Source organism: Babylonia areolata, chromosome 15 (assembly GCF_041734735.1).
Source record: "Babylonia areolata isolate BAREFJ2019XMU chromosome 15, ASM4173473v1, whole genome shotgun sequence".
Lineage (NCBI taxonomy): Eukaryota > Metazoa > Mollusca > Gastropoda > Neogastropoda > Buccinidae > Babylonia > Babylonia areolata.
The window spans coordinates 14,281,229-14,296,228 of record NC_134890.1 but is presented as its reverse complement, the minus strand read 5'-3'; the positions used below and the strand labels follow the sequence as shown (position 1 = coordinate 14,296,228).

Here is a 15,000-nt window from a genome sequence, read left to right as displayed (position 1 = left end):
TTCTGAGGGAACACCAGATTAATCCAGTCCAGCGACATGAGCAGCTCCCAGTCGTAACATTCCCACAATATTGCAGTTCTGTCACGTCCAGATGGAGAGTGTCAATGATGCTGTTGCTTCGGCTTGTTGCTTTTGTTGCTGCTTCTGCTGTTGCTGCTGATGTTGTTGCTGCTACTGACGTTGATATTGCTGTTGTTGTTGTTGTTGGTGGTGGTGGTGGTGGTGGTAGTGGTGCTACTACTGCTGCTGTTGATGTTGTTGCTGTTGCTACTGCTGTTGCTGCTGTTGTTGTTGCTGCTGCTGCTATTGCTGCTGCTGTTGTTGCTGCTGCTACTGCTGTTGGTATTGTTGCTGCTGCTGCTGCCGCCGTTGCTGTTGCTTTTGGTTGTTGATACTGCTGCTGTCACTGTTATTGTTGGTCTTGTTGTTGTTGTTGTTGTTCTCCTTGTCCGAATAGAAAATCATGCTAGGTTGTATGTTGTTTTAAAACAACGCTTTGAAAATAACATAGGTGAAGAACCAGATACTGTTGTTATTGACGTTCTTCTTTTGCTGTTGTTCTTCTTCTTGTCTACGTCTTTTTTTTCTTTTCTTCTTTTTTTTTTTTTTCTTTTCTTTTTTTTTCTTTTTCTTTTTAGGAAACCATGCTAGGATGCAGTTTTAAAACAATACTTTGAATGAAAGGAAAAGACATGAGATGGCTAACAGTTTCATTACTGCTGAGTTTTTATTATTATTATTATTATTATTATTAATATTATTATTATCATTATTATTATTATTACTATTATTATAGTTCTTGTACTTGTGCTTATCTTGCTGGAGAAGAAAAGGCTGGGCTACGTGTTAAATCAACAATTTGAAACAGATATGAATAAATAAATGAAGGAATAAATAAGTTATAAATAAGTATTTTATTTGTATGTGTTTTTTTTTTTACTTTTTTTTTATAGTGTTTTGTCTTTTGTGTGTGTTAAAAAAAACATTATTGGTAATTTCTTCCTTTTTTTTTATTTAGTTTAATTTATTTTATTGCTATTTTTATTTTTATGTTTTTGCTTATCAAAGTTGATCTCATTTGTTGTCCACTAAAACACTTTCTTTAATATATATATATATATATATATATATATATATATATATATATACATATATATATATATATATATATATATATATATATATATATATATATATATATATATATATATAAACAACTTATCCGTTTACAGTTGCAAAAAATAAAAATAAAAATTATTTTTTTTTAAAATCTGAACAAAACATGGGTAGAGTTGAGATGAATGACCTGCAAGCTGATGTCCTTTATCAAGGCCGTAGTTGTTCAGGGGCTAGGATCTTGTTTTGGTTGGTGACGTTTCGTCTTTTTTTTTTTTTTTTTTTTTTTTTGGTATTGTCATTACTACTACCTTTTTTATTATTTTTTTTTATTATAATTATTATTTATTTATTTATTTATTTATTTATTTATTTATTTATGTAAGCAAGCTTATCTATTATTTATTCACCTTTTTTTTTTCTTTTTTCTTTCTTTTTTTCTCAAGGCCTGACTAAGCGCGTTTAGGTTACGCTGCGGGTCAGGTATCTGCTTGGCAGATGTGGCGTAGCGTATATGGATTTGTCCGAACGCAGTGACGCCTCCTTGAGCTACTGAAACTGAAACTGAAACTGACGTTTCCGTTGCTCGAGAAGGATGGGTCCTTGAAGAGAAAAAAAAAACAAAACACTGTCTAACCTATTGATATATTCAAATGTCCTTTTGTTTACCATATGCTGTGATTTTGTCTTCAATATTTTGAATTGAAATGAAAAATAATAACTTAAAAAAAACAACACCTGGAATGTTCGAAAAAAGACCCACCCCCCCCCCCCACCCCCCCCCCAAAAAAAAAAAAAAAAAAAAAAAAAAAAAAAAAAAAACCAACAAACAAACAATAATCCAGAATGATTTTGCACGCGAATAGTAGACTTCCATCCTCTTACATGATCAGTCTCACAGCTTTATGACACCTTGAACAGGACACCAATCAACAACCCTAATCAAACCACCAATTTCACCACTATCGACACCACCACCACCACTATCACAACAACCACCACCACAACTATCACAACAACAAAAAAAATCCAACACGAATGCCGTTTCAAAACTTCAGCACCGAAAATCTTCCCACGGACGTTCGTTCTTCTTTCTCGTCAACAAGAAACACTTCTGGAGAAAAAGAGAAAGAAAGAAAGAAAGAAAGAAAGGAAGGAAGAAAGGAAGGGAGAAAGAGAGGGAGAGGCAGAGAGAGACACGCTTTTCTCCCTCAAACCCCCCCTGCTGCTGATCTGAACTTTAAAAAGAAAGCACACACAGAGAGACAGAGAGAGAGAGAGAGAGAGAAAAGCAGAGGGGTAGAAGGGGAGAGAGTCAGAGAAATAAGAGAACAAGAAGAGAACGAGAAAAGAGGGTGGAGTGGGGTGGGGTGGGGTGGGGTGAGTGTTGGTGGGGTTGGCAAATGGCTATTGTAAATAACGAGCTTGTGAAAGGTTGAGGGGATGGGAGGTTTAGTAGGGGATGGGGGTGGGAGGGGAGTGGGGGGCTGAGGGGTTTGGGGGGGGGCAGAGGTCCGGGGGAGGGGGGTGACGGGGGGGAGCAATAGTCGGAGGGCTAAATGGCCAGCATGTATTGTTTTGAGCGCTGCCAAAGCGCCGTCAATGTCGCCTTTATGTTCGTGTTAAGGGCTCGAGGGGGAATCAGGGAGCCTTTAAATCACGCCCTTCCCGTCCCCTCACACACACACACACACACACACTTGCCACTGCCACCTTGCTTTGGGTTTGGCTCGCTTTAGGGGGTCTTGTCTGTGTGTGTGTGTGTGTGTGTGTGTGTGTGTGTGTAACCCGAGGACTGATACACACACACACACACACACACACACACACACACGTGAATGTAGACACGTTTCAAAGGTGGGTGGTGGTACCTGGTCAGTTAAAAAAACATATACCCATTACGATGACGATGATGATGATTAGTATGATAATGATGATGATGATATATTTTTTTTTCTGAATGTCCTGTCTTTGTCGTTCTTGTTGCAAATGCTGCATTCGCAAGTTGTTTATTACTGCTTTCCTTTTATCAATAATGTTGCCGCGTTTGTGTGGACTGAGGTTTTTGTTTTGTTTTGTTTGTTTGTTTTTTGTAATGAAATCGTTTCTGTTCCATGTCCCGTCACACACACACACACACACACACACACACACACACACACACACACACGCACGCACGCACGCACGCACACACACACACACACACACACACACACACACACACACACACTGGTGACTGTACATACAGAACACATGGCAAATACAATCATTAATTACTTGGCCAGCACACTTCATCAGCAGGAAATCTCCCTCCCCCCCCCACCCCCCACCCCCCGCCCCAATGATCTTTCTTTCGTTAATGCAACGAAATCATCACTCTCTTCCCCTACCCACTTCGGAAGCAAGTAGTCTTATACCAAACGCTTCGGTGCACCTGACGTCACTTGACCCAAATTTATTGTTGTTCTTTTAGCACGATAAACATATGATCGTATTCGAGGTAATAACACTATTGTAAATCTTCTTTTTCTTCTTCTTTTTTTGTTTTTTTTTGTTGTTGTTTTTTTGTTGCTGTTGCTGTTGTTGTTGTTGTTTTGTTTTTTTGTTTGTTTGTTTGTTTGCTTGTTGATGTTTTCTTGTTGTTTTTATTACTGTTTTATGAATCTGGATTATTTTTTTAAATTCTTTTATTTCGGCGGTAAATGAGACGTTGACATCGCCTTAGACACACACCTCAACATGTATAGCTCAGTGTTTTCTCTAGATCTGCACAAACCAGTCTGTAACAGGCTGTACCGAAACTGAAAGAAAGTTTTCTTCTTTTTTATGTTCATTCCATTGAATTCAGTATCCACTTTAGAATATTCATAGGCAGTAAACACGTGTTGTTAATGTCACTGTGTGTGTTCTGCCCAGAATTTGTATTTCTTTTCTTTTAATTGCGAACAAGAAAAAACCATGTCATGCCGTCTTCTTACTAAACCTAGCCAACGTTCTGGAAACTTGGAAGTGGGACGACGAATTGTTTGGATCTGGGTCGAGTCTCAACGAAATAAACCGTTAATGATCCGGAAATGCAACTTAATTCGGGAGACTTACAACCTACTGTTATCATTATTATGACTGAAGATTCTTTCCCCCTACTATGTTTAACTCTCTCCATACGAACGGCGAAAGGGACGACGTTAACAGCTTTTCATCCCAATTACCATCATCAAAATATTGCAAGCGGAACGCTCTTATACTGAAGAGGTGAATGCTGGCAAAGAATACCACAGTTCTGACGACGGAAGCTAAAGATTTGGTCATTAAGACACCCACTGGACATCCGAGGGGTCTGTATAGAGGAGAAGAGAGGACTGGCCGTACTGAGTGAGTTAATCCAAATTTGGTATCGGCAGACGAAGTATTTCCAGAGAAAATGAATTTGTTTAAGTTTACCACTCACACACACACACACACACACACACTATCCCCCACCCACTCACCCACCACACACACACGGACACACAGACAACTGAACACCGGGTTATATATAACAAAGACTCAATTTGCTTACACAAGTGAGTCAAGAATGATGATTTAGGTGCTCACCCCCAGGAACCAGTTGCATTGCTCGGACGGAAGAGCCTAGTATGGTCGAAACCCCGCTACTAACTGTGTGTAGTATGGAACTGACCAATGGCGTAGTTCGGTCAACGTAGGCCTTTAGTCACGTGTAACTGTCAAAAAGTCAGTCATATGTTGGATTTATTTGACTGACCAAATATTCAAAGTTGAATGGATTGGCCAATGATCTGTTAGAATTTCTCCTCTCCCCTCTGTTCCCCCTCCCCCACCACCTTACCCACCATTCTTCTAAATTTTCTTCTTCTTCTTCTTCTTCTTCTTCTTCTTCGTGTTTTTCTTCCATTAGGCCAATTAGTCTGGTGATAATAAATTTAATCTCATGTCAATATTGATATTAGCATTATTTTACTATCTCATGTACTGTTTGTTTATTTGTTTTATTTCATTATTTCATTACTTACTGTTTATGAATGTTATTTGATACAATCCATAATATGGTTCATCAGCCGTCATGATAAAATTGAAGTGCAACGTTGTGAGCACAGTATAAGCTTTAAGCTTGTTGATGCTTTTTTTGTCACTCATTGCATTGTAATCATGTGTATTGTTGAATAATTAAAGATTATTTAAACCAAAAAGTCAGTCCCGCCTGTCGTTTGACAGCTAAATCTGTCTCTGTCTCATGTGCGTTGTTTGAGAGCAAAACCTTTCCCTGCCTGTCTCATGTCTAATGTTTGAGAACTAAATCTGTCTCTGTCTGTCACGTGCGCGTTGTTTTGGGAGCTATATTTGTCTCTGTCTGTCTGTTCATCATGTCTGTTGTTTGAGAGCAAAATATATCCCTGTCTGTCTCATGTCTGTTGAGAGCAGAATCTGTCTCAGACTCATGCGTGTTGTTTTGGGAGCTAAATCTGTCTCTGTCTATCTGTCTGTGTGTCTGTTTATCATGTCTGTTGTTTGAGAGCAAAACCTGCCTCTGTCTGCCACATGTCTGTTGAGAGCAAAATCTGTCTCTGTCTCAGACGTGCTGTTTAGGGAGCTAAATCTCTCTCTCTCTCTGTCTCATGCCTGTTGTTTCGGGAGCTATATCTGTCTCTGTCTGACTCAGACGTGTTGTTTCGGGAGCTAAATCTGTCTCTGTCTGACTCAGACGTGTTGTTTCGGGAGCTAAATCTGTCTCTGTCTGACTCAGACGTGTTGTTTCGGGAGCTAAATCTGTCTCTGTCTGTCTCATGCCTGTTGTTTCGGGAGCTACATCTGTCTCTGTCTGTCTCAGACGTGTTGCTTCGGGAGCTACATCTGTCTCTGTCTGACTCAGACGTGCTGTTTCGGGAACTAAATCTGTCTCTGTCTGACTCAGACGTGCTGTTTCGGGAGCTAAATCTGTCTCTGTCTGACTCAGACGTGTTATTTCGGGAGCTATATCTGTCTCTGTCCGTCTCAGGCGTGTTGTTTTTGGGGAGCTAAATCTGTCTCTGTCTGTCTGTCTGTCTGTCTGTCTGTCTGTCTCTTGTTTCAGGTCTCAACCACCAATAACCAGCCTTCTTCTTCTTCTTTTTCTTCTTCTTCTTCAGTCACGTTTCTGCTGTCCAGGTCAGTCACGTTTCAGGACAGCACGTGACGTCCGCTCTTTCAACTGATATACACCCCCACGCCCTCACCCCCCCCCCCCTCCACCCCCCCCCCCCCTCCTTCCGCCCCACGCACCCCCGCTGTGACGGCAGCCCAGCGAGGGAGCTTTACGTCTGACGGAAACTGACGAGGGAAACTGACGCACGACAAAAAGGTTTTGATGTTGATGGTGGTGGTGGGGGTGGTGGTAGTGGCGGTAGTGGTGACTTGTGGCAGTTTTTTTTTTTTTTTTTTTTTTTTTTTTAATTTTTTCCTGATCAGGCACGTGCTTGTCTGGGTGGCTGGGCTTTTTCTTCTTTCTTTTTTTTTTTTTTTTTTTTTTTTTATGAAGGATTTATCAAGTCTTCGCCGTTCGATTCTGGTTGGCTGAGAATTGCTGACCGACCAATCGTGTAGCTCGTTTCAGTTTTTCAGTGCGTGTGTGTGTGTGTGTGTGTGTGTTTGGGATGTGGAGGTGGGGAGTGAGTTTGATTTGACGAATGATTGGTAAGAACAGGTTGAAAGCACACACACACACACACACACACACACACAACTGGTTCGTCTATTGGGGTGGGAGAACATGGTTATATATATATTTTTTTTTTTTCAATATTTTGTTTATTTGTTGTTTATTTATTTATTTATTTATTTATTTATTTATTTATTCATCTTTATGGTTAGTGCTGAAATGTATGGGTTTTTTTATTAATTTATTTATTTTAGATCGCCATGAAAAATGTATTATGTGTCGTTATATGCTGCTTTCTCGTCAAACAAAGAGTAGACTGGGTACAGTTTCGGCACATACAGTTTTACTGAAGCTACTGTGAGAAAATTCTATCATTCCAGTTTTATTACAAGTTGGTATATTTCCACCCTTTCTCTGTATGAATTTTTTTCGTTTTCTTTTTCTTTTCTTTCTTTTTTTCTTTTGTTTTTTTTGTTTGTTTGTTGTTGTTGTTGTTTGTTTGTTTGTTTTCTGCTCTTTTTTTTTTTTTTTTGTTTGTTTGCTTTTTTTCCAGACTATCTAAGATTTGCCACTGCCTTCATTTATTTCATTACATTATTTTTAAAAATGACAAACAAACAAACAAAAAACCCACAACAACTACCCCCAAAACTGTCTGATTTTCTTCAGTGTCGCTAAATTGCTGTTTTTCTTTCATGTTTTTGACAACTCTCATTGATTCATGACAGTCCAGTAAGAAAAATAGATTGATAGAAAGTATGGTTTCAAAGAGATCCTATTTTCCAATCTTGTTGTGTGTGTGTGTGTGTGTGTGTGTGTGTGTGTGTGTGTGGCAAAAGATAGTGGCCGTCAAACCAGTATGACTGATTTATTCATCAGTTCTTTCTCTCTTTTTTTTTCTTTATCCGAGGAAAAAAAAAAAGAAAAAAAAAAAAAGATCTATTATCTTGTGCGTAATCAACAACACTCCCGTGTTCGGTGAATTATTTCACAAACAACAACAAGAATAACCCACATATACACGCGCGCGCGCGCACGCACACACACACACACACACACACACACACACACACACACACACACACGTTGTTGTTTTTTTTCTTAAACACATTATCCGGCTGGCATGTTATACAAGACAGCTTTATGTGCACCCATAAATACAACAACAACAAAAACAAAAAACAAAAAACCAGTAAAATGCAACCCAACAAGAAAGCTTTTATTGACTTTTTCTTAAGTGGATGAAAATTTTGAGTACTATAAAAATGTAATATTGATGTATATGGAAACGACATTGAGATAAAGCAAAAGAAAAAAAGAAAAAATAAGAAGCAAAATATTTGTATTCTGATAACTGTTCTTTGTGCTTCAGTATAAAATTGATGTTTATATTTACCCATGTTCTTTTTTTTTTTTTTTTCTTCTTCTTTTTTTTCGCAGATGAGGTGAAACGTATAAGGAGCAGCCCGCACGCTTTGATGCCTTCTTTGACACTGACACTGCCGTGGAAACTTTGATCGCTGCATCATCATCATCATCATCATCACAATAACGTCCTTGAGAACTGCTAAACCACAAAACAAACAAGACAGTTTTATCTGTCTTGGCGCTTTCTATCAGAAAGAAGCCCCCCCAACCTCCACCCACACCACCACCACCACCACCAACCCCCTCCCCCCAGCCCCCCCCACACACACACACCTGCCCCCCCCTCCTCCGCCCCCCCCCACCACCCCACCGCACCCCTCCCCCCCCCCGCACCCCCCCCTCCCCCACACACACACAGAGCTTGTTGTAGTTTGACAGTCAGCAGTCTCTGCAACAAGTTGATTTCAGCGCAGCGATTAATTTTCCAGCAAGACATTCATCAACATAATTGAAGCGCTGTGGGTGCGCGCTCTTATCCTGTGTGAGGAAGCTAAGAAAACGTCAGATCAATTCTGTTGTTATTGGTTGGTTTGTTTGTTGTTTTTGTTTCTTTGTTTGGGGTTGTGCTTTTTTTGTGTGTGTTTTTTTCTGAATAAACAAATGCCACAAGCTGAATGAATTCAACAAGAACCATCGCAGCATGGACAAGGGAAATACACCCTTCACTATGATGTTTCTGCAAGTGATACGACGGCAAAAGTGTTAGGAAATGTACTTTATGCATGTGAAACAAATGTTTCTGGCTAAAACAAAACAAAACAAAACAAAATAAGATAAAATAAGACAGATAAAATAAAATGAAATAAAAATTAAATGCATATATATATCTTTCAAGACTTATTAATAAGGTACGAGGGAGTAGATGAACACAACGCCCACAAGTTTATGACATGGATTTTCCAGGACTTACCCTTTCGAACAACCTTGATCTTTATTGACGGCTGTCAATCACTAGATCGTTGAACTTATATCCGCTTCTAACTATGAATGATATTTGAATTTAATTAGGTGCAGTTCTTACTGCTGTTGTTGATTTTTGTTTTTATTTCTATTCTATTATCCATTGATACAGAAGAATTTGTGGTGCAACAACGTTATTGTTGTTAATGACGACAAAAACTCAGAAAAAAAAACTTCTAAAACAACAGCAGCAGCTAAAACAGCAACAACTATCGAAGCTAGGAGAGATCCAGTAAGCGACTCATCCAGGAATTGACCGCAGACATCTAAAAGGGGAAGAGTGAGGAACAGGAAGTTGTTCACCCGAGAGCGGAAGTGGTGACGTCACTCACTTACCCCTTCCCCCTCCTCCTCCTCCTCCTCTCCCTCTCCATCCCACACGCCCCACTACCGCCTCCCACATATATACCCCCACCCTCAAACCCCCTACCCATCCCAATTCATCTTCCCTCCCACCGAGCCCACCCGCCACCCCCCACCCGCAAATGATGCTAGGAGGCATGGACTCCGGCATGAGCGCCTACCTGGGAAGGTCCGCCTCCGCCTCCCACCATCACCACCACCACCACCACCACAACCCCTTCACCAACCCCACCACCCCTCACCACCCCTCTCACCACCACCCTCACCACCATCACCACCACAACACCACCTATCCCTATGGACCTTCCTCCTCCTCTTCATCTTCCTCCTCCTCCTCCTCCTCCGCTTCCCAGATGGACCCGACAGGGTTAGGAGGAATGAACTGCTCCGGCGCCACCACAGGGCACATGATGAGCCTCTCCCATCACCACCGGTCCCAACCCCACCACTACCCCCACCACCACCCCTCCTCCTCCTCCTCCTCCTCCCCCCACCACCACCACCACAGCCTCTACCCGCTCAGCCACAGCCCCTCGTCGTTGTCCTCCTCCTCCTCCTCCGCCACCACCACCCCCTCCGCCTTTCTCCCCAATGGCGGCGGCGGGGTCTCTGTTGCCACGGAGGGTGTGGGCGGCGGCTACCCCCACGGCCTGTCCATGCGTCATCTCCAGCACTACCACAGCACCTACAACGCCTACATGCAAGGCGGGGGCGTAGGGGGAGGAGGAGGTGGTGGTGGAGGGGGCGAAGGAGGAGGAGGAGGAGGAGGGGGTCAGGCCTACCCCCGCTTCCCCCCTTACGATCCCTTGGACGTCCGCCCCATCTCCTCCTCACCAACACCTCCTCCGCCTCCGGCCTTGACCTTGACCTCGCTGACCACTCACGGCCTTGCCGCCGTGGATTACTTCCGGGTCGGCGGCGGCGGCGGTGGTGGTGGCGGTATTGGGGGGTCGGCGACCTTGACCTCTGCGACCTTGTCGCCGGCGACCTCGCCAGACTCTGCCAGCGCTGTTCTGGAAGCCGTCGGTACCGGTGGTGGTGGAGGTGGGGGCGTGTCGTCCACGACTTCTGGAGGAGGAGGAGGAGGAGGAGGCGTAGACGGCGGGGCGTCGTGCCAGCTGGCGGAAGCTCTCAGCAACAGCCTCAACAACGCCAACACCAATGGCAGCGGCAGCAGCAACGGTAGCAACAACAACCATAACTCTGGCAGTTTCTTCCTCTCTCCCACAGCTGCCGCTGCTGCTGCTGCTGCTGCTACAGATGACTCGTCGTCGTCCCAAGCCCACCCTTGCTCCTCTTCCCCCTTCTCCCCTCCTCCTCCCCCGCTTCCACTCCCTCCCCCGGCCGCCCACACCCACCACCACCACAACCATCACCCCCACTCCTCCTCCAGCCTTCAAAATCAACACGGGGTCAGCACTTTCAACCATCACTACCACAACAACAACAACAACAACAATCACCTCTACTCCTCTCTCTCAAGCTCTACCGGAAGCTGTTCCTCCGCCAAACTGCTCGCCACCACCACCACCACCGCCACCAAGCACGGTCTGGCGTTGCCGTCGATGTCGATGATGACGTCGTCGTCGTCGTCGTCATCGGATGACGCTGTCACCCACGTCATTACCAAAGCCGACCCTAGCTCCCCACCTATGACCACCACTACTTCCGGAGGAGTAGTAGTAGGAGGAGGAGGAGGAGGGGGTTCCACCAGCCCTACCTCCTTCCTCCTCCAGGAACCTCCATCTTCGTCTTCTTCGGTCCTCCTCGGTGAGTCTGGAGGAATAGGAGGAGGAGGAGGAGGAGGAGGAGGAGTGGGAGGGAGCAGATTTACGGCCTGTTCCCTTGACAACCGCGGCGGCGTCGACCATAAATTGCTGCCCACGCCGTTGCTGCGCGACAGTCGTCGTGGGAGGGTGGGAGGAGGAGAAGGAGGAGGGGGGGGGAGGAGGAGGAGGATGCAGCGACGGCAGCGACGGGTCCCCCCCTCATCCTCACCCCCACCCCCACCCCCACCACCCCCACCCCAACCCTCACCATCACCCTCATCGCCGTGGTGGAGGCGGTGGCACCACCCCTACCAGTCCTGACCCTGCTGCTATCGAAGGTCTGGGTCTGAGACTGGGAGGTGGGGGTGGGTGTGCGGGTGACAGGGGAGGTGGGGAGGAGGAGTCGGAAGCGGAGGAAGAAGAAGGAGGAGGAGGAGGAGGAGACGGAGGAGACGGAGGGGCAGAGGGCAAGGGAGACCACTCTGCGGGCGCCGGAAGTGGGGTGGGGTCTGCCGGGGGTGGGGGTCATTCGGGCACGACGGTCCAGACCCCTATATACCCCTGGATGAGGAGTCAGTACGGTGAGTGATACGTGTGTGTGTGTGTGTGTGTGTGTGTGTGTGTGTGTGTGTGTGTGTGTGTGTGTGTGTGTGTGTGTGTGTGTGTGTGTGTGTGTGTGTGTGTGTGTGTGACTGTCTTTGGCGCTATGAAAACACAACTACAAACTTAAGTGTTGAAATTTCTGCGCACCCGAAATAAACCAAGTCCATTCAGTCGGTCAGTCAGTCATCCATGCATTCATTCATTCATTCATTCATTCGTCTGTCTGGATTCTCTGTCTTCCCCCCTGTCGGTTTGGCGACGGGCGCAATAGCCGAGGGTCCCGGCTTCGAATCTCGGTAACGGCGCCTGCTGGTGAGTAAAGGGTGGAGATTTTTCCGATCTCCCAGGTCGACATATGTGCAGACCTGCTAGTGCCTGAACCCCCACCCCCACCCCACCCCCCACCCATCCCCCTCGTGTTTATACGCATGCAGAAGATTAAATACGCACGTTAAAGATCCTGTACTCCATGTCAGTGTTCGGTAGGTTATGGAGACACGACGAAAATACCCAGTATGCATGAACCACGACAGAGTCATCGGCAAATCGATGTTGGTCGTGTGACGGAAAGAAGAAAGAAGACTTGTTAACCAGTGTTCACCAGTGATCAGGGTTCGAGGCCCCGTTTCGGCATGGTGTTGTGTCCTTGGGAAAAGCTTTTTTTTTTTTTCCTCATTCCTCCAAGGTGTGTATGGGTATACCTACCATACCCCAACAAACAAAAAACTAAAGTTTATATATCTTTTTTTAAACCGTTTTGGTGGTAGATGAATCCTCTTGGAGTGAGACACGACGTTTCGAACCATAGGCCCGTTGTTATAAACTTTAGTTTTTTTGTTCTGAAGAATTCTGCAGTCCACTTTGTCTTCTTCTTCCCTGTATAAACTTTAGATTTTTGTTCTTCTTCCCTGTATAAACTTTAGTTTTTTTATTCTGAGGAATGCTGAAGTCAACTGTGTCTTCTTCTTCCCTGTATAAACTTTAGATTTTTGTTCTGAAGAATCCTGCAGTCAACTTTGTCTTCTTCTTCGCTGTATAAACTTTAGATTTTTGTTCTTCTTCCCTGTATAAACTTTAGATTTTTGTTCTTCTTCCCTGTATAAACTTTAGTTTTTTTGTTCTTTTTCCCTGTATAAACTTTAGTTTTTTGTTCTGAAGAATCCTGCAGTCATTTTTGTCTTCTTCTTCCCTGTATAAACTTTAGTTTTTTTGTTCTTCTTCCCTGTATAAACTTTAGTTTTGTGTTTTGAAGAATTCTGCAGTCAACTTTGTCTTCTTCTTCCCTGTATAAACTTTAGATTTTTGTTCTGAAGAATCCTGCAGTCATTTTTGTCTTTTTCCTTCCTGTATAAACTTTAGATTTTTGTTTTTTTTTCCTGTATAAACTTTAGATCTTTGTCCTCCTTCCCTGTATAAACTTTAGTTTTTTGTTCTGAAGAATCCTGAAGTCAACTTTGTCTTCTTCTTCGCTGTATAAACTTTAGATTTTTGTTCTTCTTCCCTGTATAAACTTTAGTTTTTTTTTGTTCTTAAGAATCCTGCAGTCATTTTTGTTCTTCTTCCCTGTATAAACTTTAGTTTTTTGTTTTGAAGAATTCTGCAGTCAACTTTGTCTTCTTCTTCCCTGTATAAACTTTAGATTTTTGTTCTGAAGAATCCTGCAGTCATTTTTGTCTTTTTCCTTCCTGTATAAACTTTAGATTTTTGTTTTTTTTTCCTGTATAAACTTTAGATCTTTGTTCTTCTTCCCTGTATAAACTTTAGTTTTTTGTTCTGAAGAATCCTGCAGTCATTTTTGTCTTCTTCTTCCCTGTATAAACTTTAGTTTTTTTGTTCTTCTTCACTGTATAAACTTTAGATTTTTGTTCTTCTTCCCTGTATAAACTTTAGATTTTTGTTCTTCTTCCCTGTATAAACTTTAGTTTTTTGTTCTTCTTCCCTGTATAAACTTAAGATTTTTGTTCTGAAGAATCCTGCGGTCATTTTTGTCTTCTTCTTCCCTACCATACCTCGTTCGAGGAAGGTTAAAACGGTAGAAGTAGTGAATTGGATGCCGTCTTCCTATACCGAGCCCTGGACACACAGTGGATATGAATTGACTGTCCCGACGGACGTGATAATCATAAAAGGCTGTGGAATCTTTGTTTAAAATACCTTTTAACACGCATTACAGCTGTAAAAGAGAGAGAGAGAGAGAGACAGTGTCTCGATAAGAGGTAGCAGGGTTTCAAACGTTACTCCAGGAGTGATAAATATTGAAAATATTAATGTCCAGTCACCCTGTCTTTTGAGTATTAGTGACTCTCTCTCTCTCTCTGTGTCTATGTCTCCTTCTCTCTCTACCCCCCCCCCCCCCCCCCCACCCCCTTCCTCTCACACATATACACACACACGCACGCACGCACACACACACACACACATTATTGTTGTTGCAGTTTTTGCTGACTTTGATTTGAACTTTGACTTCCACACACACACACACACACGTACGCACGCACGCTCTTACACACAACACACCCACATGCACGCATGCACACACATCATAACACGCACGCACGCACGCACAGACGCGCACACACACACACGCACACACACACACACACACACAGCACACAACACTACACACTCCACCACACAAAAACCACACCACATCCACCGGCCTGCGCCTCACTGACGCCCGCCCACCGAAACTCAATCGGTTCGTCTGTCAATTCCCAGCGCGTATGTGCCATCCCACCCCCCCGCTCGATCAGCCTGTGTACTCAATAACTCAAACCTTGGCGTGAACTCCCCATTGGGGGATGGGGCAGGGGGGAGTGGGGGGGGGGGGGAGGGCTGGTGGGGAGGGGGTGCCTGAGGGCAAGTTAGTGTCGGAGTATCGAAAATAGAATCATCAAAGTTGGCCCATCACTCCAAGTCGCTTACGTTGTGTTATTATATAGTAAGATTGTCTGTTCGTGTCAAAAAAAAGGGGGTTGGGGGATGTTATTTATGTACATACACTGCATGCCCTGTTGAATCTTTCAGTTTCATATTCTCAAGGAGGGGGGTTACTGCGTTTGGACAAATCTATATATAGCCTACGCTCCACCGCATCTGCCGGGCAGA

General features: G+C 43.8%; 1 protein-coding gene and 1 long non-coding RNA gene across 3 annotated transcripts in view; one reads left to right on the top strand and one right to left on the bottom strand.

Annotated features, from left to right (window-relative positions):
- Window positions 1-2,397, bottom strand: part of LOC143290190 (uncharacterized) — a 53,666-nt gene extending 51,269 nt beyond the window's left edge. The window contains exons 1-2 of one of the 2 annotated variants that reach the window (XR_013056348.1): window positions 2,002-2,397; window positions 1-444 (exon numbers count right to left, since the gene is read on the bottom strand). The exon at window positions 1-444 is cut by the window's left edge and continues 17 nt beyond it. This is a non-coding gene — a long non-coding RNA (uncharacterized LOC143290190). Of the gene's footprint in view, window positions 603-2,001 lie in introns of those variants that run through there. The other variant, XR_013056347.1, reaches the window with a different exon arrangement.
- An 8,688-nt stretch (window positions 2,398-11,085) lies between these two features.
- The window catches only part of LOC143290117 (uncharacterized), a 21,281-nt gene continuing 17,366 nt past the window's right edge, over window positions 11,086-15,000 (top strand). The window contains exons 1-2 of the mRNA XM_076599404.1: window positions 11,086-11,139; window positions 11,309-11,870. Of these exons, the coding sequence (XP_076455519.1) occupies window positions 11,086-11,139; window positions 11,309-11,870 (616 nt within the window). The remainder of the gene's footprint in view (window positions 11,140-11,308; window positions 11,871-15,000) is intronic.